Raw genomic sequence first — 25,807 nt, 5'->3', positions numbered from 1 at the left:
AATTTTGAATAAATTTATCAACATATATTTTTTATACTAAGAATGGGGTATATAATGATGCCCTGAGTATGTCAAACTTGTGTAGAAATTTTCAGGATGGTGCAGGGTTAAAGGTTATTTTGGGTCCAGGTGAAAGGGGAAATTATCAAAATTGCAAATCGTTCGATTTTAAAACATGTTTGGGGTGATCCCGGAGGTCAAACAAAACCATCAGAACAGGTAGGAAATTAAACCCTGACGTCAGGGTAGCCCTTGAACGATCGATACCATTCAATTTCCATTTAACAGGCTCTGTTTTGGTTCAATTTGCAAGATCTGAACACCATTAAAACGGCTATGTTACGAGCTTTAAGATTATGTGCCATTTGACCCTTTGGAATTCGATCATCAAGACGCCTTAAGTGTACTCATTGTCAGAAGTGAAATTGTGGGCACATCAGGGCGTTTCCTTAGCAACCTGGTGGTTTTCAAAGGATCGATTTGCAACTTAGAAACCGTCTGAAACCAACTATTTTGGGAAGGAATTCGATCTGAAAATAGTCAATTAAAAAAACTTACAGAATTGGCCTGAACTCATGCTCATGACCGAATGACTGTTGAAATGTATATTAAAAGTGATCTAAAACTGCTTAAAAGTAGTGTTGATTTGTTCTTAAGAATAAGAATTCTAAATATGAAGAGCAAGTTTAATTATTTATAAGCTACAAGGGGGCAATTTTCTTGTTTTCATTGAATTAACTAAGAAACTAAGAAGGGAAAGCTAGCATTGTTAGCATAATACTGTTTGATCTCAACTCTAACTAAGATTCGGATGAACAGGCTGGGAGGTGGCGACCAAACTCGGGTTGATGTATACTCACAGGTGGTCCTGCCGCTTGAAAGCCTTTCCGCACATGCTGCAGACGTACTTTCGCTCGTCGCTGTGCGTCAATTTGTGCTTGGCGAGTGCCGACGCGTTGCCAAACACTTTGCCGCATACCTGCCAACAAAAAAGAAACAAGTTGCTTACTTTATTCCTTCGTGTGTGTTTGTATTGAATCGAAGAGCGCGCGAATCGTGTCTAATTGCTAATTAGCAGACGCAATTGCGGCTATTTCGGCGCCGGCAGGATTGAAAGTGAGAGAGAAAATGAGCACTTGCCGACTTGGCCGCTTCATTGGACGCATTTCTGGCCGCGTGACTCACGAGGCCATCTTGGCGAAAATGACGAAAGCCGTGCTTGGCTGAATAATTTTCTTTATATACGAGACATGTTTATTTTTAACATTGTTTTCTTATAAGGATGTCCCGTTGAAAAGCACCTCTTTAATATAATTCCTGGATAATGTTTTAATGAGCCAAATCTGGACCGGAATCTCGTTGAAAGCGTGCTTTTACGACGCATGCAGTCATAAATATCTGGAGCTAAACGCGAATCGGCTGCGACGGTGATCTGGCTGATGCCGTCCGTCTATTTATTTGCCTCTTAACCTTCACCGAGCACGAGCCAGCGGGTGATATTATTTTTCCTCGATCTGTCTGTCTGCTAGTCGTCTTGTAAGTAAACCTAAGTACAGGAGCTTGCGTTTTATCTGCCGGTCGTATTTTTCGCGTTCGCCCAGGGGGTATGTTTGTACTTTTTACGAGGACGACGCGAGGCCCGACCGAATTCAGCTGCGAGCCAATTGCCGCTCGTAAAAACGCTCTCTCGGCGATTTACTTTCGAGACTAGCACGCCGAGCAATCGCATCTACATAAAGAGAAGCCAAGATTTTTGTCTCTGCCTGTATTTAAATTACGCGCGCACAACCAATACGCGGGCAGCTCGCTGCAAACGTCTTTAGGGAATAATCGACGGCGAAAGAGGAGAGCCTTTAATCTCCTACAGCCAACTCCATTCAAATGGCTTTTCAGTGGACTTTATGGCATGAGTTTGACTTGGCACACGGCTCTCTGGGGAAATAATACATTAATGAGTATTTTTTAGGCGTTTCAGGTTATGATAGCAGAGAGCTCCTTTCGCGACATTATTCCATAACTTTATTTATAACAGGTTTTTTTATCAAGTGCTTGTGAAAAATTATGATTGAATCATAAAATAATTTTTAACTCTAACAATTGGTAGCACTGGACTCTCATTCTTAACAGAGACAAAAACGATTCCTGAGTGTCAAATAAGGTTAGGCAGCTGAATAAATAATTCGAAAACTTGATATAACTGTCGAAAATCGATGAGAACCTTAATACTATTACTTAAGTTTAACTTTATTAAAATTTGTTAAAAAAAATCCATAAGAACGAAAAAAACTAGGTTTTGTTATTATTTAAAAATGATAAAATCGTGTTATTATTTTCAACATAAGCACAAAGCAAACAGTCGCCGTATATCGCTCGCAGACGATCGCCGAGATCAGCGGATTGCTTTGAAAAAATATATGCTGATTCACCGAATGAGGGGGCAGTTAGTTTCCTTGGAGATAGCAAATCGGCTCTCTGCACGCACGCTGTTTGTTTGATTTCCGCGAATCGAAGCATTTCAGCATGATGCCTACTGAACGAGCACTCTCAGCCTCAACCTCGGCGCGGTCCGTGTTTGAGTTGGGCGAGCGGCTCCGGCCGCCCTGTATTACATCATTTCACATCTTACGCTCGGCTACATTGTAAATATTTAATATCAAAACTGGCTGTTGCTGCCAATGCCGCCGCGTGGGTGGGAGCGGACATGGACACGCTACTTTTCTTCTTTTTCTCCTCCTGTTTTTTGTTTCGAAATAACCACCCATTTTACAACTGTTTTGAATTTACATTAAAAAAACTCAAACTGTTTCATTAAGAAATAAAAACTTTCAACAAAAATTCCTTTCATATAAATTTAGTACCCTGTGTCCCTCACGAGAACCCCATTAACTTGATAAATGACAAAAAAATGCCCCAGATTGATTGTTTTTTGATTTGCAAATGCTTCGATTTTTTATTTTAATTCTAACTTCTTTGAGAAATTGAGTATATAAATTTTGTCAGAGTTCAAGATTTTTATGTTGCACAGTTTTAAAAAGCTGCATAGAAAATTCTAATTACTTTAAAATGGTCTAACATTAAAATTTAAACTTCACCATTTTTCGACGGCCTAATTTTTTTAATCCTTGGAAAAGATTTTCTCACCTCTGCTTTTTGACCTTTTTTACCGGGAAAAACCGGCATTGGGGAAAAAGCAGTCGAACAACTGTGCAAACCCTGGAAATAAACCCACTGTGTTTGCGTCTTTCAGACACGGCGAAATCGAGTTGTGCAGGTGCTGCGTGTGCGTGACGTCGCTGTTGAGAATTTCATTTTCCGCCACTTTTGGCTGGCTTGGCTCGGCTCACGCAGACAGATCAGGCCGACCGCGCGCGCCAAACTTTCCACGTGCCTGATTCCGAATGCCGGCAATTATCTCCTCATGCGAAACGAGAGCATCCAACGAAAGGGTTACTGCGAGGAATTTCTGCCTGCCAAAAGGAACTGGCTGCTGTGCACGACTCATTTTCGGCAATGGCTGGCAACCGATATGGAGAACCCATAAAGGAAAAAAACGGTACAAGCACTTGTGAGTGCTTGGAAATTGGGACACAGAGATTAAATTTAATATTTTGCCACAGCTCATCAGACTGGCTTGTTAAAACGGCATTTTAAAATAGGCTAGTATTATGACTAGGAAATCAGCTAGCAAATTTGTTTAATCTGAGTAATTTTCATTTTTTTATTAATCCATTGAAAAAATGAATAATATGCAGAAACTTACAATTAGCTCTGAAAAAGGAAAACAATCAGCAATCAGATCTTGTGCAAATATTTTGTTCTTAAATTAAGTTTAATAACAGCCGCAGGGCCCATAATCTATTTGATTTTCCGGAAAGACACAAAGGACCTTATCGATCGATATTTTAATCAAGTAATGTTTATAAAAGAAATTTCAAGTAAATTGAGGAATAATTTTAATTTAATTTTCAAATATTTTACATTTTCAGTGCTTTGTAATACGATACCAACATTAAATCAGTTTGATAGCCTTTTTGAAAAAAATGAACTCTTATATCCATTTGATTGAAAGAAGTGAAGTTCTTGATGGAAGAAAAAGAAAAAAAATTGGTCAAAAATGCTAAAGGGAGTTGAACTTTCTTTTTGTTCGGAGGTAAGGAGAGAGGAGCTGTTTTCCAATCTATCATCCCTGTCAATATGTCATCTTGAGCCTTTTCCCTTCACACATTTCTCCAAGAATGTAGTGATAATAAAACACCCACAAGGGCAGGTTTCCTCAGTCGACTGGAATGTCACGCAAGTGAAAAATATTTCTACTAAATTCGAATTATTTTCTAGTTGCCATAGCAACATTTCCAACTCCCAAGTACTATTTATAGGAAAACACAGAGAGGTACAGTATTGCAAAAAATGCTAAAAACTCGCCGCAGACGACTTTTTGCCGTTGTCGAGGGTGGGCAGCCAAAGCTCGGCTCGAAGTGCGTAGCTATGCAACCGGAGCGTCGTAACGGAGCAGCCGGTTGCCTACCTTAGATATGAACAGGCGCACGCACGACCGGTGCTAATTAAAACGGCACTCTCTAGGTGCAAAAAAGCAGAATGGCGGTGGTTTTGGCGCAGGCCGCCTTTTTCCGGCCTCTTTGTTTGTTGGTTGCGCACCAGCGAGATTAGCGCGTATAAATAAAGTTAATAGTTGCAAGTCGGCTTTAGAATTAGTCGGCGTGTAGCTGCCGGGCTGGTTTATTTAGCGTACAACGCGCGAACTAATATTAGACTCGCGCGCGCACTCGCCGAGTGGCACGTTCCGCGCGCATTCCATCTCTGCAACAAAGTCCTAAACTCTAACGCTGCGGGCCATTCCGGGCAAAGCGATGTCATTACCTTTACAAATTATTTAGCTTTGCCTTTTTTTCATCTGCTTGGCCTGGCAATATTTAAATTAATCTTGCCACTTTCAAACATTTATAAGTAGATTTGAAAAATATAATTATATCTTCTTTTTAATATTTATTGTTTATTCTCACCCGAGTCAAAAGTACATTAATGGTCGTAAAAAAGTAAAATCTTACTAGCAAAAATTAAATGAATAGTATGTTATATTATGGATAGTTATCAAATAGAGTGTTTCCCAAAACTTTCAAAGGTTCATTGCTGTTGGGGTATTAAAAAGAATGTGATCTGAAATTTTGAGGCTCAAATTTGGTGGCCATTTATAATCTTTTAAATTCCAGGTTTTGGAGATTCGAATTTGATTTTGATATAATAACCTTTTTATTCCAAACGATTTTATCCATCATACTTATGTAGTGGATCAAAGTTCAAGGTCAACTTACTGCAAATATGATTTGAATAGCTCGGAGGCAAAAATGATGAGAAAAACTTATTTTTTTCGGATTTTGCCACACATGTTTTTGTGCAGTCAAAATTCTGTGTATTTTTGTTAGATTGTGCTTTTAGAAATCGTTGAATCTGCAGATAATTTTAATTTCTTGATCTAGTCTAAAAAAACACTGAAAGCATATTTTACTTTGAAAGCATTTCAGTTGATTCATTCCTCGCAAGTTTTCCTGTTTTCCTCTCTGATTTTTTTCCTTCCAAATTTTCAACAGCTGCCAAGTGCAAAGTTTTCCCTTTGCCCTTTGCAAAATGTGCTGTGTGCCAGCGAAGGCAGCGAGCGCGAATGAACCCGCCATTGTGTGCTGCATAAAGCGCGTGTTTTGCAAATAACAACCAAGCGAGATGCACACTCATCGTCTGGCCGGCAACACTTAATTTTCGCCGTTTACTTTGTTTGCTCGCCACGAGCACCGCACTTAACGGCGCCCGTCCGCTTTTTACCTCTAACTGCCATTACAACTCTTGTGTCCGGTATATTTACTCGCACTCGACCAGCGTGACAACAATAAAAGCGGACGAGCCAGCCATAGTCGGCGACTCCGTTGCTAACGACGTCGCGGTGCACGATTCCTGCTCGCGATAAATTTACTTAATGCCCCGCTCTTTTATTTTAATGCTCGGCGCACGTTTAATTTTGCTGCTACAGTCAGACATGCAAATGTGCACACGTGTTTTCGGCGAACAAAATGTGTGTCACGTCCGTGGAAAATAATGCCTCACGGAATTGAATAAGCGCGAGAGCTTTTTAGTAGGAATGACAAATTTGATTTGCCTTTCCACCAGCCCTCCTGTCCCAACTTTGCCCACTTTATCCTTTTATTTATCAAATACTGATCTCGGACGTGCTCAGAATACAATAAAATTTAAATTTTCTAGTTAAAAGGCTTATTTCTCAACGAGAGAAAATTAATTTCACGGCACTTCGCCATTTAAGTCCTCTTGATTAGAAAATAGCTCAAATGAGAAAGGATGGTTGAATTGTTTAAGCGGGAGTTTTTGTCACAGGGAGATGTGAGATGTGGTTTTTTAAATTTTCGTCACTCCTTTCTCTTTTTGTTTGCATTCAGAGATCAGTGCAGGCGGACGTTTTTTAACGATTGCTAATACATGATTCTTTGTAGCTAATACCATAGCATGAATTTTGTTTCGGAGGTGAAGTAATGCTGATCCGAGGCCTGCGGGGCTAAATCAGCTGATTTACTGTACAAGAATGTGTAAAATCATTTTTCTTTTTACAATATATTTAAAAATTTATTCCAAAAAGGTTACGCTTAGATGGTCTGTCGTACTAAAATAAAAGTCAAAAGGAAATTTACGAAAAGGGGAAAGGAAAAGGTACAGGTAAATATATTACAAGGATGAAGTTACAAAAGGGAAAAATGAGCAAGTTTGACAGCTGTAGTCGAGTTGGCTGTGCTGCAAATTTGGAAATCACTACTAAATGTTAAAAAGATAAGTAAAAGCCAAATAATATTTCCTTTTTTGCCTCTGTAAACTTGTGGCACACCTTATCCTTTTCCTTGGTTTTTAGATTTTAAAAATAAAATTATTTATTGTAAATTTTCTTTGATTTTTCATCACAATTATTTTTACAGCTTTTTCCTCCAGTAAAAGGTGCAATAAATTGATCGACCTAACGTCGGAATGCCACAAAAACTCATAAATGGTACACAAAGCTGCACGAAAGCGAGCAGGAAAGGTCAACAAAGGGTTTGGAGAGCTTCCAGAAAGAGTTTGGGACAAACGAGTTCATCCGGTCAAAGACCAATTTTCCTCACTGCTTTAATTCAAACTCTCGATTTTTAGCGACAGGCAGGACGCAAGGCGGTAAATTGAACTCGCTTTTTTCGCCGTCCACCGTTGACTTTTAATGTTGCAAGAGAAAGGAGCGGACAAGAGGGCGAAAGCAGGCGGAATGCGTAAAAAAGAGAGGGAAAGAAAGCTACGCAATAAAATTGGTCTGATTACATGGACGGCAGGAATCCAAACGCGATTAGTTCTGCCCACGCACGGACACGCTGTGTATGTGCGAGAGAGAGAGAGAGAGAGAGAGAGAGAGAGAGAGAGAGACCTGAAAAGGGAACCGCAAAGGCTGGATGAGCCGCTGCAGAGGAAATAAAACCCGTTGCCTCAGTCAGTCGGACCCAAAAGCGCATTAGCCAGGGGTCTTTCGCTCTCTCTCTCTTGCTCTCTCGGATCCAAAAAGTAAATGAATGACTTTGAGAGACGGGGAGCCGGTCGCAGAGAATGTAATTTTAATTAAAACGCTGGCAAAGGGACACGCAGGGCATTACGCACGCATTTTTAGCCGACACGCTTTCACACATGAGAGGTCTGCAACGTGTCGCGCATTAGGCCGCCCTGCTGCTACCTATAAAATGGCCGACAACAAAGGCACTAAAGGCAGGCAAGAAAGGTGTTGCCAAAATCTTTTTTCACTCGTCCGCCTGCCCGCCGGCACGCTCCATTTGCCAAATTTCTTTTTCTCGTTCGTTGGTTTGGTTGCGCTGGCCAAGAAAACGCGTTCGCTCTGTGCATGTATACGAAAATACCTTCTGTACACTACGCACCGTGAAGCACGATGACTTGTTCCCCACTTCTCTCTTCGCACGCTTTTAGTAAGGCACTTTGTTTATTTTTTTAACGACCCGACGCTGAATCGCCGCCGCGTGAACTTTGTTGCTAATTTTCCCAAGCTAATTAAAGCCTGTGTTTCTATCTCTCTCTTCGGGCCAACCAGACCCTCGAGAGAGCGAGCCAAACTTCGCATTTTTCCTTGACCAGAGGCGCTAAACAAAGGGCTGAATTAAGCAAGCGAATTAATTTGGGAGTGTCTCTGACGATGTCATTGTTATCTCAGTCCCTTGTTAATTTAAAGTGGAAATGTACTGCAAAATTTTGGAAAATCTCTTTTAACCTTTTCACATAATGTTATCTAAAAGTCGGGAAAGGGCTAAATTTATTGGAGTGCAGTTTAAATTGCAGAAAATACAAAGTTTGCATGTTTAATTTAGCTCTGTCTCCTAATTGAAAATCATGATTTATTTCTCCTGAGGGGAAATTTACATCTTAAATCGCAAATCACAACGAGAAGAACAGAAATTAATTTAATACTTCGAGTGATTTGTAAGAAAATGAAATTTAACTATTACTAGGTACAATTTTGACTGTTGCACGTTATAGATTTACATTATTGGTATCCTGACAAGACCAATTTTCATTTGCTAGGAGCGATAAAATTGTATTTCAAACTTGGTGAATATTTAATGCAAACCTCTCCTCTTCAGGCGTTGAGATAATTTATCGCGGATGAAAAAATGTCATTTAAAGAGCAATCAGCGAAATGAGACGCGTTTGCCAGGGACAGACAATAACCGTTCTCTCGTCGTCGTCATTTGGCTTGATGAGAATTTGAATGAAAAGTCCCGGTGCGGTGCGTCCGCCCGCCCGCCCGCCCGCCCGACCGCCGCCCCTCACCCTCTCTCGGTCGTAACTCAAAGCGGCGGTTTTTGCGGGTGAGCCGGTGCGGAAATTGCGATTGTGCATCTTTGATAGGGCGGCGGCAAGCGAGTTTGAGCGCGCCAAATCAGCTTAGGGAAGCCAAGTGTGCGAATTACGCGGCCTCTCTCCACCCGCCCACCCGCCCGCCGAGCTGGATTAGTTACCAGGCGCGGCAGCTTCTTCAACAAAGCGCGCGTTTTAATTAAATTTACAATTACTGCAGCAGCGGCGGTGACGACGGCGGCGTATCATACGAATAAATTCAAACCGCCCCGCCACTAACTCACTAACTAGTTAACTAACCTCGCCCTGCTTTTGTATGTGTGTGTGTGTGCCGTCATGACTTTGCGATGGAGTCGTTTGCCGGATTACCTTTAATTGGCACCGCGATAACTAACGTGGCCTCTCCTTTCATTCAGCCCTCGCTCACTCGACGCACACACTTGATCTTTGAAAGCTCGACGCGTGCATCAATTTGACGTCTTGCCTCTAAGGCAGAGGTGCGTAATCCTTGCCAAAATCTTCAATTTGGTCTTGCAAACGAATTGGGATATTTTTTAGAGTTTAAGGTAGATATCTATAAAAAGGTGAGCAAAAAATTATGGTGTTTCGCTACCATTCCTTTTTTTAAATAAATGAAAGTTTCCTAAAGGAATAGTTCCCGCTTTTTATGATTTGCTATCTTCATAATTTTTAATATTTTTCATTTTTAATCTGATCAGCGAGAAAAATCGAATGGAGTGCGATTTTTATACATTTGGAAAGTTACGTCATTTTTTCCTAACTTTTCCTACACAAACGTTCTCTGGGAAAATCGCGTGCAGAAATTTAACGGCTTCAATTATACTGGGAGTTGTAATTTTTTCTAAAACAGTTTTACATAAAAAAGCTGTATTTTTGCCTTTCAATTTTTTTTGTGGGCACATTTAAACAAACAAATGCACAATTATCAAGTTGAAAACAGTGCACACTAAAGAAAAGAATCACGTAAAAATGCAGTTTACGAAGCCGAATTCCGGCTTATGAGAGTTCGGTCGTGCTCAATAAACCAAATCTCGGAAGATTCATTTCCATATGCACCCCTCTGAAAGGTTCCTCTGCTGGGGCTTTCCTAGTAGATATGCAAATGACCCAAATTGGAGTGGATGCAAATGAAAAACAAACACACATCGGTTGGATTCCGGTTTGCTTTGGTTTCCAGAGCGCCGGACAGGGTGCACACGGCATCGATTTTTCGCTCGCTCCCGCGCCGGCCGAACGTTATTGTTGTTCTGCACACACTAACACATAGAGGCGCGTTCGCCGCGGGCGTTGAGAGTGCTATATGTATTTATGTGCACACGCACGCGGACGGGGCGCTCTGTATCTCGCTCGCCCGCTAATTCCGCGCGGCAGCAGCAAGAAAAACAACCGACGCAGCTCATCGCAGCATCCACCGTCGGCAAATAGGGTTGCCAAGTGCACGTTTTCACCGAGAGAAAAGGAAAATTCAAACTGCCAATCCTTTGAAAAAGGTGGTTCAATTGAAATCAACTCTCCATTTTTGGAATATGCTCAGCGAGACGAATATAATGATATGCGATTTTCATACTTTCAAAAATATTCTGGGAAAATCACGTGCAGAAATTTTACGTCTTGTGGGAGTTTTAATTTCTTTCAACATAGTTTTTGTAACATCAAGTTCAATTATGGCGAACTAAACTTTTTGCGGGTTACATAACTTGCTATAGTAAATACGAGTCAATTTTTAAACTGACTTTTTCGGGAAATTGAGATTTTTCCAGAATTTGTTAACCAGAATTTTCTTTCTTGGACCGGAAAGGGATATCATAAAAAAGTGAACTACCCAGAATTCTTCGTTCAGGAGCCTAGATAAGCGGGGGGAGCGGCGAAATTCTAATTTGGTCCGTCCCCTTTCCAGCCCATTTGCCGGTTCCACTCGAGTGCTGCTGGCAACCCTATACACCGCAACTAGTTGGTGCGTGCAAGTATTTTTTTGCTCGCAACAGCGCGTGCAAAAGCTTGGCAAAAAGCATGTTCCATGATCGATCTGCCTAGTTGCGCTTTTTATCCAGCGCGCTTGGTGTTGTTCAATTTTTCCTCTGCAATTCCCCGTCGGCTTATAAATATGAAGCTGCAAAAGAGCGAATTTGTTGGGTCGCTGTGTGCGAGTGGTGGCTGCGTCGGCGGTGTTCGATTCAATTTGGGTTTGGCTGCGAATTACGCCCCCCGTCCGGATGATTGATTCCAAAAGTGGGCCCACGCGCTTTTTGCGGGGGATTACCTCCACTCGACGCGCGCAAGGGCCAATCTCCCTTTGCGCGACGAGCAACGAGAAATTGATCCAGCAGATTAGACTTTAATTAAATTCCGGCCCACCTCTTTGTCTAGGCGCGCGCGGCGGCAGCTTTTTTGAATTTCATCCGGGCCGGCACAGGCAGCTATCTCTTTTCATTTCCTGCGTTTCTCCGCTCATGGGACTAGACAGCGACGAGCCGCCATATTTGGCCCGAAAGGAGCTTGAGCAAACATTTTGAAAAATTTAATATCCTGCCAAGTGGGAAAGAATGAAACAACAAGTGTACAGCTGGACGCAGTTGTCACGAGCAGCAGCAATGTTAATATTTTTCATATATTTTAGAAAATGTATATTTTTTAACAGCCTGTTGGCTCGAATTGTTAAGGTTTAAACTTTAAAGGAGTTTAAAGGAAATGGGAGGTATTTGAGCATTTCTGATATCTAAAACAATGTTAGAGATGTCACAGGTGTTTAATTTAGTGACTCAAAATGCTCTCAGCTAGCTAAACGGGCTGGGAAGCAAAACTTGCTGGATTCCACACCTTTCCAGCGGCTTTTGGCATTTCAAAAAATACCTTAGTGCGGAGAGGCGAAAAGATGGCCACATTGGCCCAAGCTCCTCTGCGGCCACTAGGGCCCCATGCTCGCCGGTGAGCTCATCGCCCACGGAAAGTGCTGAGCAGGGGGTTCGAAAAAAACCTTACATCTTGTAAGTTACAAAAGTCAAAGTATCGGCTATAACCCAAATGTTGCTAAAAATCGTTCACTTTTGGTGCGTTGTTTTTTATTTTTAAAATTCGGAGAGCATTAAAGACAAAAAAGTAATAAGTAGGTAATTACTTACAAATCGACCAAATATTTACCAGAAATATGGATATGAACCCTCCGAATGAAGCCAAAAATTGTTTAAAAAGCCTTTTAACATTTTTATTTAGTAAAAATTTTCTGTTTCAAATATTATCGAATAATTATTTTTAAGTCAAGAGTTCCTGCTTGCACAGTTTTGGAGTCGTTTCTGGGGTAAAACAAGGCCCCCCTGCCCCTGGAGCGCGCGGCAACAGCACTTTATCAAGTCTCTTCTTCATATTTTCATCAGGCGCTCGCCGAGCTGTCTACCATGCCACACGGCCGGCAACATTTCAACTCGGAGCAAAATACTACGTGTCCTGAATACTGGGTCAGCAGCCGCCCCCGCAGCCCCCGGCTGCGTTCCGTGCGCGCGGTGTGTAAGCCAATTGCGATCGGCCGACCCCGCACAGCTCTCACTTGTTGCGAACGACGCCGTTTCTAATTAAGCCGCCTGCCTCACCTTTCTCCCAGCAGATAACTTTGTATTCCACCGGCGTTTTTTATCACTTGACCTCGGTGCAGAAATTCAATTCTGCACGCGTCGATTCGTGATGACAAAGGTCAATATTAATTGGCTCTCGATTCAGGTTTCCAGCAAGATTTAATATTGAGAGATTTTATCTCCTTTCCAAGAAGTAGGAATATACACATTAGTTGTTTTCCATCAGAGTTAATTTTTAGCCACATGAGTTACCACGAATCCCAGGTAATCTTGAAACTTAAAAAAGTCTAACACCTTGCTTAAATATTGAAATTGCTTTTAATGAAACCTTCAAAACTAATTAAAATTGGTTGGAAACTGTCAACGCTATTTTTTACTATATATGGTTTGAAAAACGGCAAAGCTTTTGAAATTGAAGGCTGATGAAATTTAATTTTTTTTAGCTTACATTGGACAAATATTTCCTGTGCAGAATTTACCGTAACAGCTTATTTAAATATTGAATCGTATTAAACCAGCAAGTTATGCTACCTGTAAAATTTTAAACAGCCAAAAAATCTGGATTAAAACTCATTTTAGAAAAAAAATAAAACTATTACTAGCCGCTACATTTCTGCATGCGATTTTTCCCAGAACGAAATTTTTAGGGAACATCCCAATGGTTCATAAAGAATGAAAATCGCATATATCATTCGATTCATCTCGCCGAGCATATTATTCAATATGTTTTGTGACCACTTTTCAAGAAATTAGTTTGAATTTTTACATTTCAGAAGCGAACCGTATATAACGGGAACTATTTATTCCTTTTGACAATTGACATATTTATCAAACACATTCGAATTGCAGCTGAAAACACCATACGTTCTGGATTAAAAGTTGCATTCCTCTTGTTTTGGTTACAAAAATAAAATCACGTACTTCCTGGGAAAGTTTTTAATTTTTTCAATTTCTAATAAATTAAATTGGTATATCCCCCTGATTGGCTTGGACCAATTATTACCGTTGCCATAGGCGGCAAATTTTATTTATTTGACCCCTGAATTTATGCGCACGATGGAAACCTCAGCAATAATTATTACTGCTTACCCTCGCCAGCAAATGAGCCTGTTCTGCAATAATCCGCTAACTGTGTGCGCATTTCGCTGATAAGTTAATGCTCGCTCAACAACAAATCCGCTCAATCGAAATCCGCGTTAATTGAAGTACTTCGTATCGGCGGAGCAGAGCAGTCGCAGAGACGCAGTAGTGGAATACTCGGCGCGCAGAGAGATATATTCTGCCGGAGAATCCCGGGTTGGCGCTGCATGGTTTCCGTTTTAATGCAGGGCCTTAAATTAAATTTCGCAGCAGCCCCGCGGGCGATAAATTTGCTCTCGGACGCGCAATTTGCGTTTCATTGTGTCCTCTGCATTCATCCCGTGCTTGCTTGCCTGATTCAACAACCCGGAGTTTGGCGTGGGATGTTCGCGCATACACATAAATTTTACCTGAAATTTCGCAGCGAGTGTTATGTTTCATTGAGAGCCCGTTAAAGTAAACAGAATGATCCAATTCGAGAGCTCTTAAAATTTGTCTCACATGAAAAAACACTTCAGGTCCTGTTGGGAAATTCTGATAATTGAATATTTTTTCTTTTGGGCAATTAAATGAGGATGAAACTAACAATTTCCAACTTTAGAGCGAAGCTTAAATTCATCTAAGGCTAAATTTGCATAAAATTTTCAAAGCTACCGTCTGTGGAACAACCTCCCACCGAATTTTTGTCTCAACGAAAACCAAAAAGTGCTTTCAAGGAATTTTTAAAAGAACAGTTTTGCAAGAAATATTGAGCCACCTCTCTTTTAAACAATTATGTACAAAAACTGATATTATTGTATCTGGATGTGGCAATGTATGGTGCAAAATAGCCCTGCAGAACCATAATAACGATTACTTTGAAACTAAAATGGCCAAAATGCCGTTTTAAATCCTCCCAATCCTCCTAAACACTTGTCTGGTCTAAATTTTGACGGAATTTATTTTGCTCGGACTTTCAACTATGTACTACAAAGACTGTGGAACCAACCACCTTGAAATTCATAGCCATCATCAATTATATGTATTTTTGGAAATTTACAAGAGTAATTGAGAAAAAATGTGATTTAAAGATAAGAGTCGTCGAGAAATCACTTTCAGTTTTTGTCAATTTTGGAGTTCAAATGTGAAAAAAGTGACATGCTCTCTATCTATAACAAAAATGAAAGGTTTAAAAAACAATTTAAGTGTCTTAAACTGTCAAAAAATATATTTTGCAAAACCGCATTCTCTCTGATAAATTTTGAAAAAAATATGTCTTTCAGATTTTCCATTTTTTAGTGTTGTTTTCAGAAGCAGCATTGGTAAAAATATTTCAAAATGATTCTGGTACTTTACAAAATGAATTTTTGATCATTTGATAAAAATTTTCATACTTCAACGCAAAATCTAGATTTTATTTTTCGATAAATGCATAATCACTGCGGAATTGAACTGGAGAGCCCAAAATATTCTAAACATAGCCGTTGAAATTTCCAACCCCAGTTGTAGGCCATCAGGTGTATCGCGAATTGTGCGAGTGGAGCTGCCGTTGTGCAGGGGCCGCTTGTACTAATTGCGAGCTGCACAGACAAAAAGAGGCTGGAGAGCTTCGTTAGCAGCGGAGTGCGTAATTTTGCGAAAATAGAGCGAGACCCAATTAGAACGGAAAATTGAGTGAATCGTGATTCATTTGCTGCACAATACAAGTGCAAACGAAGCGAGCCGGAGGTGAATGACGGCGCGAGAGCCCTTTTTGAATCAACGGCACACTTTTAAGAGCGAGTTTTACAAGAACGCATTGAAATTGAAACGGAATGGCTGCACCGACCTGATTCTTTTTTATGCTGATCATATTCAAAAGTAAATTACCGCATCATTCGAATGTAAAATAAAATAGAGAAGTAGTGCGGTATCTATATTTTTTTTGCTTTAGCGCTGCTGCAGAGAAGAGGAAAACGCGGAAAGAGAAACAATTTGGCTCGGTCCGTCCTCCCTCTCGGCCTGCAGCAGCAGAAATAATGATGGCCTAGCTCGGATAAAGAGCTCCTTTTTTCCTCTTTGCGAAGCGGGGTGAAAAAGATAAGCGGCAAAGAATTGCACCCCTTTATTATTCGGCCGGCCGGGCGATAAGGAAACGCCGAGAAAAACGAATCCCGCCACCGCACCTGCATTATCTGCGCGTCCTCATCAAAATTATCCAATGGAACGAAAATTTCTCGCCAAATAGTTTAAAAGCAGTCATTAAGAAGATAAAAGGAGTGAAAGAGTTCTCTTTCTCTTTAATGAGGCGGGCAGAGCGGATAAAATTTTACGCGACCAAACGGACGGAGAAGAGCGCAGCTATTTGGCGGGATTTCAATTAATTTGGGCATCGCACGCGCCGATTGTTTCTCTGCTCTTTGCTAATGATTTACACGAGTGACTCGACAGGCTCAATTTCAAAGAACAGCTCTTCAACCGCGACCAAAGCATCTCCTAGGCAAAATATTCTTTTACAATGATTCCTTTGAACGAATAAAATTAAATTTAAAATCTTATTTTTTAACGATTTCTTAATATTTTGGCCAGATGTTTTACTTTAAAAGAATAAACTTGAGTTAAATTTGATCTGTGTCAGTCCGTAGATATAGTAATTAAGTTGAACTGCGCTTATTGCTCAATTAAATATCATTAAAAATTGTGCCCACGGATATTTTAATTTCTGAGCAATCTGGAGAATGGTACTCACCAAGCACTGCTGGGGTCCCTGTCTGTTTGGCGACGACGCCTTCGGCCGCGACTTCTTCACCGCAAGCTTGCCAGAGTCGGCCGCAACGATGGCCGTCGTGGTCGGCGATGACGAGCTCGGCGTCGACGCGGGCGGGGCCGGCGCTGCTGGCACCGCAGCTGCTGTCTTAGTGGTGATCACCGCAGCGCTCGGCACCACGGCCACCTTAACGTCCTCCGAGTTGGAGCTACCCACTGAAAAACACACAACAACAAAATAGAATCAGAATATGAAATTGAGGATATTATAGAGGAAGAAGGAATTTTGGTGGGATATAAGCAAACTTTTAAATCCTAGTTTTAAAAGTAGTAAAAAATAGCAAGAATTTTCTTTGTGATTTAGTTCAAGGAAAACTACTATTAATTATGAAAATTATCATTGTTTATCAAAATGATTTAAGAATTATATTATAGTTGTTGCTCGTATGCATTATGAGCAGCAAAAACTGACAAGATAAATTTTAAAAGAGTTTGGAAATTTTAGACGATTTTTTTTACGAAAAATATGACCATTTTAGACAGTTGTGGGGAAAATTTTGGCAGTTTTAGTATGTTTTTCCTATTTCTTGCTATTAGAAACATATTTTCTGGGGTTTATTGCGATATTATTATGTGGATTTTGATTTTGAATAGTGTTTAAAAGACAAATTCAGATAATGTCACTGGCGAATTTAAAATATTTATGGGACAATATTTGGATATTTTACACTTTCCCTACTTCCATTTCCAAGCAATTTATTTTAACATGTAAACAATTAAATAATTTAAACTGAATTTTGTTGCCACTTTGGTTGTGAATGCACAGATTCTTGCCGGAGAATTCCAATCTTGATTGTTTCGTGTGTGCGTAGCGCAGTTTGGCAAACACGAAAATCGATCGAGCGCGCGCATGAAAGCAGCGAATTCCTAAATCTTGTCTTTTTGCCTCTATCTCTGCCGTGTCGCCTGCATGTGAGAGGCTTAATTTGTTTGCTTGTTTTGCGCCCTCGCCCTTTTTTCGGTGCGCCCACCGACCAGGACCAGCCGGACAAAACAATTTAGGACGGCGCGCGCGGCGAAAAAGTAAAAAAGGGGTTGCTTGCGCTGCTTTTTAGCGCGCCGGAGAGAAATAAACCACTCTCCCCTTGGTCCCCGTTTGCCGGCCGGAGCAAGGGATAAATTTGTTTGCATTATTTTATTCGCACTGCTGGTGCCATTTCTTTTGATTTATTCGCCAGCCCGCTTTTGCCGTTTCCCTTCTTGCTGCTAAAGCGGCCGCCTTTATTATTTTTGCTGCCGCCAGCGTATATTTCGCCGGTCGAATTAAGCCCACATGTTTGCTATGTTTCGCCCCTTGGTTATTAGTTTTGCGCGAGAATTTATTGCGTCGGGCCAATCATAGTTAGTTTCCTTCTATACACACGGTTCACATTTGTACAAATCACCGCAGGAAATTTGAATGGATTCGTGAGAGCCATGGATATGGATGGATTAGGATTGCTTTAATAAAACTCATATGTTTACAGCAATTGGAAATATAAAATAATAAATAAAGGCTGATAGTTTACGACAGTTAATAGGATACTATGGTCCGTTTAAGAATATTTCTTAGTACATTTAGACGACAATTTGATTTTTTCAATTTAAAAATATTTAATTTCTAGAAAAATCTGAAATTGCAACGAGGTTTCAATATTTTGATGATTTTTTTTAAAGTTTTAGCAAAAGAGGAAATAAGTATGTTCTCTTGAAGAAAGAAATAACTTCAAATTGAGTACAAAATTTATACATATTTAAATCCTTCATTTATAAACGGACTAAAATTTTGTTTTTGATCTTTGGTATATTACAATTTAGAAAAATATTAATGCCATTTTTTAACCTCTTGCTCAGCACATCTCGTGGGATATGGTCTCACGAGTCCCAAAAACTCCACAGAGCGGATAACATGGGGCCCGAGTGACCGCAGGGGAGCTTGGGCCCTATGTGATCATCTGTTCGCCTCCCCACAACACGGTTTTATTATTGAAACGCCAGACATTCAAATGTAAATAATTTAACTGGAAAAATACAAGCAAGTTGCAAAATTTACTCTCCCGACCCTCCGAACTAATAAAAATGACTAAATTTGCAATTGAACCAAATTTTCTCGTACAAAAATTTTCTCTTGGAATGGAAAAATTAAATATAATTTTAGTTGGTTTTAAACTGTTTTGAGACAGCGGATTTGGACGATTAATTAATCTTTTTTATGAAACTTCATAAAATGTTCCCAACGGTTTAAAAAAATTATTAATCGTTTAAATTGTAAAGCGAGAGTTGATAAACATTTCTTTTCCTTTAAAATAGTTAGCTCGACATTGCGACGTTTGTGCCTTTCAGTGATTTTTACAAACACTCTTTCACGATATAATCTTTTAAATGAATGTTAAAAGATGTTAAATTACAAGGAATTTTAGGAGTAGAGGCCTAGACTGGAAACTCAATTTTTAAGGTGTTAAATAGGTCAATTAAATCTCATTATAGAGATATTTTACTGACTGTACGGCCCGGATTTAAAATGCAATTAAAAATTTCATTGAGAACGAGAAACAGTGACAAGCATTGCTGGATCAATTTTGTTATTAGTATCTCTCGTTTCCATAATTTAAATCGAAATATTAGAAAAATTAAGCTTGTAAGCTTTTCATTTTATCATAATAAATTTTTTTGAAAATATGATTTTAAACAAGCCAAAAAGAGTTCCACTAGCCTCGCTGCCCTCTCTCCTCCATTAATATTATTTTTGACTAAAATCGTGAATTAAGAGGAAAAAGAGTATTTCAACGTTAAGACCTTTCTTGGAACGAATTATAACGTGGCTTAAATGACTTTTACTCACTCTTTTCAGGCGCCACCACTTTCCGCAATTTTGCGCTAATCCGTCCTTTAAAAACATATTTTCCTTCATGCTGGTCCAGCCAGTTTCTCTGTAAAACCAAAAGTCAGCCCGGCAGCTTGCTGCTGCCAGCATTTTCTTTTGAAGTTGCGGCGGTTCCATATAGCATAGCGGCGGCAACTTGTCGTGTTGCCTCTGCGAGTAGTTTTGGGGTCAGCAGTGTAATTAGAGTGTTGTGCGTCGGAAAAAGCGCAACTCGGTTCCCCAGAGACCCTTTTCTAGTCGGCAGGCGGCTGGCCGGGAGGGAAATTTCGGACCGCACGATTATTCATCTTCATTACGGCTGCGGAGGCCGTTCGTTATTTTCTGCCCTCGCGTCCGGCTGCTGCGCTCAAATTGCGGCGGGAAACGGTGCGTGAGTGCCGCGCAATCACTCTCGCTCGCACACACCTCCTCTTCAGTAAATATTTATAAATCCATTTGCGAAATTATTGTGTAAAAATAATTTGAATAAGCCAAACTCATATGACATGAGATTAAAATTAGTTAAAATTGAACCAGGTTAAATTAATATTTTTAATATAGAGGGTTGTGAATTTTAGATCAATGAGTATTATTTTTTAGCTTTCAATCAACATAGGAATATGAAATGACCGTGAATTAATTTCTTTTGCCCCCGGTTGAATTTTTATATTTCAGCTTGCAGATTTTAATCCGTTTTGAATAGACTAAAGAGGAGAGCTACAGCTATTTTGTTCATGATTTAATTCCCTGAATGCTTAATATTTTAAACGAATTATATGCGGAAGCGAGTTTCCAGGAGCCAGCGAAATAATTGTTCAAAGGCAAAGCCCAATCCGATATGTGCTTCCAAATGCCCTTTGTTGCCATCAAACAGCACACACGTGTATAGCTATAGTTAGCTACTTATGGTTGAGAGCACAGCAGATTGATTGTGCCACTTTATTGGGTTTACCGCCGTTAATTTCCAATAACTAATTGCTTATTGCTGTGATTATTAATTTCTGGAAATCCCAATCGGGTGCTCACTCGGACGTGTGTATTCATTTCAAGGGTGTGCATCCCACGCCTCATCGTGCAAGTCGGTACGCAGTTTGCTGTAAATCATTTCGCTTTGAGTAGGTTTCCCTTGCGCAGAGAAGCGAAGGAATTTTGAGCCGTTATATCAAAAGGGCCGGTTTGCTGTGTGAGCCGTCACGGGACAATGGAGTCCGAATTCGCAATTAGATGCGGCGGGTCGGAGCAAATTATAATCTGGTTACTTAATGAGGCATCAAAAGGGCGCTCGCTCGCGTTTGTCAAGGAACGAGAGCACTGCTTTTGTGCTGACGAGGCCGATTAGCGACCAGCCCTCTCTGCCTTTTGCGCCGAGACGAAAAAATCTGCGGCACCAGCAGCCGAGCCAGTGGCCATTTTTCTTGCGTCCGTCCAAACGCGCAATTTGAATGCAGAGAGCAAGACGGATCGGTAAGTGAATTTGCGCGCAAAGCTCTTTTCATCTATTGGATTCCGATCGCTCTCGAATTTCATATCTCATCGGAAACAAAAAAGTCATCAGCCGACGTCAGCGTACACTGACTTTCGCAAATTAAGTTACTTTGCCGATAGTTCTGCGGCAGCGTCTCCTCTTCCGTTCATATTAACTTTCCGCAGCTGGTGAACGTCCTCGTTCGCTCCGAAGAAGTAGATATTAGGAAACGGAGGACGTGTTTAGGCTGTGAAATTAAGACATTTTCGTTGGACGGATATTTAACGTGGAATACAAATGATTTTATATATAGTCGCAGTTCTTTCAGCACTTTTTGCTAAGCTCTCTGACCAAAAAACCACTAAACTAATATTAAAAAAAAGTTGTTGGATTTCAGCCAACCCTAGGCCTCATCAACACACCTGGCTCCAGTTTCTTGTAAAATGTCGCACTGCAAATATAGAAATTTATCTACAGTATTTTAAGATATACTTATTTGATAAATATTTTTTTGTTGCATGCAAGATTTATTTCTTGTTCTGATTAATATTGTAATTATTCCTGTTGATACCCTGCTGATCCGTAATAAATATTATTTTGAATCTAATACTAACCGACAGTTTTTTACAGTTTATTAGTCAGTTTTCGTAATTTAAGAAGGTATTAGGTGTGCTCCCATGACGGTTGGAAGCTCAGAGAAAAAAATTCAGCCCCTTGTCGTTGATGCGAAAGAATTCGTGAAACTTGTCACGAATTTTCAGCTCTTATTCCACCTCAAAAGCAGGCAGTATTTCGCATCTGTCAATATACACACTCACAGAGTGCTGAGTAGAAGAAAAATTCAATCTCGCTAACGATTCCGGCGCGGCGCACAGAAGTTTGTGCTGATTCCCGTTCAATCGAACAGCCAGCCAGCCGCCCACTTGCTCAATAAGCGCGACACACACAGCCAGCCCAGCCAGAGAGAGTGAGAGAGAGAGAGAGAGAGAGAGAGAGAGAGAGAGAGAGAGAGAGAGAGAGAGAGAGAGACCGAACGGCTGTTTTGAGGTTTCATTAATAACGAGAATTGACATTTTTCATTTCCACAGAGCGGCGGCCGCCATTGCTGAACACGACGAGTTCCACCGCTCTCGCTCTTGCTGACAAAACGAAATTTATTTATTTTGCGCAGCGTCAGGAGAATGCGCCGCCGCCATCAATTCTGTATCGCTCTCGATGCTGCGGAGGATTTTTTTCCATCCGACCGACTGGCCGGCGGACCTCTGTGTGATACATCAAAGGCCAAATTAGCTTCGACTCCCTCTGCGTCAGCGGTTTTGCATCCTCGTCTCGTTTGCGTTTAATCATCCCTCGGCCGATATAACCAAATGCTTAATCGCACGCCATATATATTATCCGTCCAGATCCGCATCATGTAAACACATCATTTTTTATATGCTTCCGTGCATACAGGATAATCCGGAGCTTCGTATTCGTTGACCAAATCCCCTGGTTGGCAGAATGGACCGAGAAAGATTTATTTTCTCTTGCTTTCCAAAATATGTGGTGTTGGTCGGTAAAGTAATTCATATACCAATTTTTATTCTGAGAGCAGTTGCGAAATCAGATCCAAAAAATATAAACTTTCTATTGAAATATCAAATTAAACTAAATCGAAGATAAAAATTTCACAACGGATCTTCTGTGGAAATTCATAACCAGGATGATCAGAAGTTAAAAATCGAGATGAAGTTATCTGGTAATGGCTGTTTCGGAGTACTTTCCTTGAAAACAGAATCCACGAACACAGAATTAATTGCAGAGGATTTCCGAGTCACTATAGCCGTTGAAATTGATCAACTGCACTAATTGCTGATTGTGATTTATGGTTTGTTTTTTGGGTCTAACAAGAAGACTATTATAGTTTTAATCAATTTTTCAATGTGATTTTCCCTCGAAAATGCAAATGATTATGGATTGTCATTTTTCTAAACGGTTTTCTTGAAAAGAGAGCTTTCATGTCAAATACAGATGGATGCAAAGCTGAATTTCGAATTGTTATTTACAAATATTAATCTGGGAAATCAGAAAAGGGATGTGTTCTCTGATTGGCTTTTTGATGTAGCGACGGCAGTGACACATCAACAGAACGCAATTAAGCTACAAGGCTGGCTACTGGCTAACTGAATGTATCCGATAATTTAGACCATTCCACGCATGGTTTTTAGGAAATTACAACAGGGTTTGATTTTTTAGCTGGATAGTTTTAGATATACCAAAATAAATTATTTTGAATTAGACGCACAGTAAAAAGCATTCAATTGCCCTCAAGTGTAAACCCTTCTGAAAATAGAGTAGATCCATTGGAATAGTTTTTCCTTGTATTTTTCCTGTTTGCAAATTTGATTGTTCTATTTTTTTTCCGAAATAGATTTATTAACTTAAATTGTGATGTCAAGTAGCAGATTCTCAAGACATTCTGATTGATTACCTAATTTCAGGGATATTCCAATGTAAGCTATGTTTCAATTCCGTTATTGATTTAGATTGAGACGATCCCTGTAGAAATAGCTTCACCACAATGACGAATTTCCAGTTCAATTAACAGCAGCTCGGCACGCAAATCCACAAACTTTTGTAGGCACGTACGTTTCACGTGTCGTCTGGGGCCCGACTGATCTGCGCGTCGTTGAGCACGCGAGTGCAGCTCAGCTGTTTAAAAAAGAAGCAGGAGCTGTTGACCTGAGAGCTGGGAATGCAAGAAAGGCGGGCTGCTTTGTCTTTCTAGGTCAGAGGAACAAGAGTCGGTGGCGAACCCGCCCCAGACAAAGGCTTGTTTGCTTTTCGCCCGCGGAAGGGGTGCGTGGATGCTGCTCTGGGGGTCACCCTTTACAAACCGAAGAGCAAAATTCTTGATAAAAAGTGCGAGAGGCGTTTCAGAGCGAAGGAAGATGCCTTAGGGCTTGACAAAAGGACGGAAAATTTACCAAAAATGTTCCGGAGTATTTTAAACTGACGTTTCTTTGTATTTGGCAAAGGGATATATTTTTAAACAAGCAATCATCATTTTTGGTTTCGTTTGTTTTTTCCAGTTATTTCAAGCTATAGATTTTTTTATTGCAGCACATTTTAGGAAACTTAACAGTAAATTTAAATTACTTTTCAAACATCTAGATTTTAAATTTAAGCTCAATTATACATCTTTTAATGACATAAACAAGTCATTTTCACGACGTCCAGAATTGGAATAAAAATTAATATTTCGGGCAACTTGGAAAGACCCATGACCTTTTGACCTGCAATTTTTTGGTAGTTTTTCAAAGATTTTAGTGAATTATTTCGTAAAATATCTATCTTGTGGAAAAAACAGACTGATTATGCTGTTTTTTCTGAAATAAAAAAATAGACGTGGAAAAAACCAGTAGCACAACTGTTTGAATCCTGTTCTGCCTCCAGTCCATCCACCATCCACCCACACACCCCCTTGGCTGGCTGGCAATCCTCCATTTTAATTCTGCCCGCTCGTAAATAACCTGGCTTGCGATGAATGGACGCGGCGCGAATTCGCTTCGCAGCAGCAGCAGCCAGCGCAAGTGTGAAAACAAGATAGCAGTTATTGAATGCCGCCGATAAATATTTCGCGCGCGCACTTCTGCTATTTATGGCCGTTTTGCTGGCGGCCGTGTTTTGTGTGTGCCAATAACATTGCCGCTCGCGTAATTTATGGCCCGCGCGAGCTGCAGCGGATGAAAAGTGCTAGCTGCGAGCGGATCATCTTTTCTGACGGCCGTGCGATTAATGACTGCGCCAAATTTCGTCTTTACAGCCCGTTTTCAGTGGAAACAGACCTGGCCACCCCAGGAAAAGAGAGGCTTTAATACTGCGAAAATAATCTGCTTTGGAAACGGTGCTGATTGTTTTTTTTTAATATTTGGACACAGAAATTAGAGGATGAACGTCTTGTTTAAAATGCTTGGATTTTTTTAAAAACTTAAAATGAAAATAAAAAAAATCTTCGAGCAAATATATAGTTTTGGCATAGATCTGAAGATCTTGATGAAATTTTAATTATTGAAACTAGGCTCCATATGACAAATAACAATTGCAAAAACCCAGACTTAACCATTTTTGCAGGTTTTACTGATGCTTGAATTCAAATTTTGGAATTTTTTATTTTTCCCCAAATCAGTTCAGATAGCAAAATGTCAGATACTATTGATCTATAACATATTGAAATGTTAAATTTTGATATTACCATCTTTTAAAGTGCAATAAATAAATTAGGTTAAAAAATCAATATGCTTTTTATAAATATTGTCACGCCCAAATCTTAGCTTCTAAATGTCGGATTTTTAAAAACCGCACACCGTTAGACTCGTCTCTACCTCGCCTAGATAGCTGAAGCAGTCTAAGGGTGCCATCCCTTCAACTCCCCTTTATTTACCTCTAAAAGTGTACCTATTTCAACACTTTTTTAACTCAATTTCGTGAACTTGTAAACATTTATTATCTAAACAACCACTTTTCTTTTGCTTTCACTCTCACCTGTATCCGCGTCGGCCTGCGTGGGCGGCAAGCTGTCCGAGTTATCGTTGAGGAAGGCCTCGGTCGAGCTCGTGAAGGTCTGTGGGCTGAGCGTCAGGTCCTGCCCGCTCTCGGAGTCGAACAAGTCGAACGTGCCGTCGGCCCCTGTTGAGCAGAAAAGAAGCGAAACTGAGCCATGCTAGAGGTAGGTGGTGCGGCAAATGATTTTCCAGCAAGCACGTGCCAGCGAGCTAGCGGCGAAATGCGAAGAGGCGTGTTTGGCATTCGGTGGGCAGGTGAGTCTTCGGGTCTTTGGGTCGGCGTTGACCGCAAACGTGAGTTGCACCGACGATAAACGCCGGCTCGAATTTCAATTGCCCGCCGATCGCGCATTCGCCTCACAAACGCCCGAGTGAGTGAAAAATTATTCCGCCACCGCTGCCGCCGGCAAAATTGAAACGTTGCTTTGAAATATTGCGCGCAATCGACCCGCCTCGCGCGTATTTATTATGCGCGCCGGCCAATATATTTCATGCCCAGCCCTTTTGATCAAGAGCGCAAGAAAAATGGAGCCGCGATCTCTGACAGGAAAATTGGATGCAGTCGATATTCAAATCGATACGTGTACGGCAGCAAAAGCCAAATTAC

The 25,807-nt window shown here is 40.5% G+C and overlaps 1 protein-coding gene across 5 annotated transcripts in view; it reads right to left on the bottom strand.

Annotated features, from left to right (window-relative positions):
- LOC135947653 (pneumococcal serine-rich repeat protein-like) overlaps positions 1–25,807 on the bottom strand; it is a 162,520-nt gene that overhangs the window by 27,561 nt on the left and 109,152 nt on the right. For all 5 annotated transcript variants that reach the window (XR_010575699.1, XM_065496531.1, XM_065496532.1 and 2 more), the window contains exons 4-6: positions 25,181–25,324; positions 16,273–16,505; positions 861–979 (exon numbers count right to left, since the gene is read on the bottom strand). Coding sequence is in view for 4 of the 5 variants with exons in the window: in XM_065496531.1 (XP_065352603.1) it covers positions 861–979; positions 16,273–16,505; positions 25,181–25,324 (496 nt within the window). In the remaining variant the exon portion in view is untranslated. The remainder of the gene's footprint in view (positions 1–860; positions 980–16,272; positions 16,506–25,180; positions 25,325–25,807) is intronic.

Source organism: Cloeon dipterum, chromosome 1 (genome assembly GCF_949628265.1).
Source record: "Cloeon dipterum chromosome 1, ieCloDipt1.1, whole genome shotgun sequence".
NCBI classification, from domain to species: Eukaryota; Metazoa; Arthropoda; class Insecta; order Ephemeroptera; family Baetidae; genus Cloeon; species Cloeon dipterum.
Note: the sequence above shows the minus strand (reverse complement) of the source record. Positions and strands in the feature narration are given on the sequence as shown.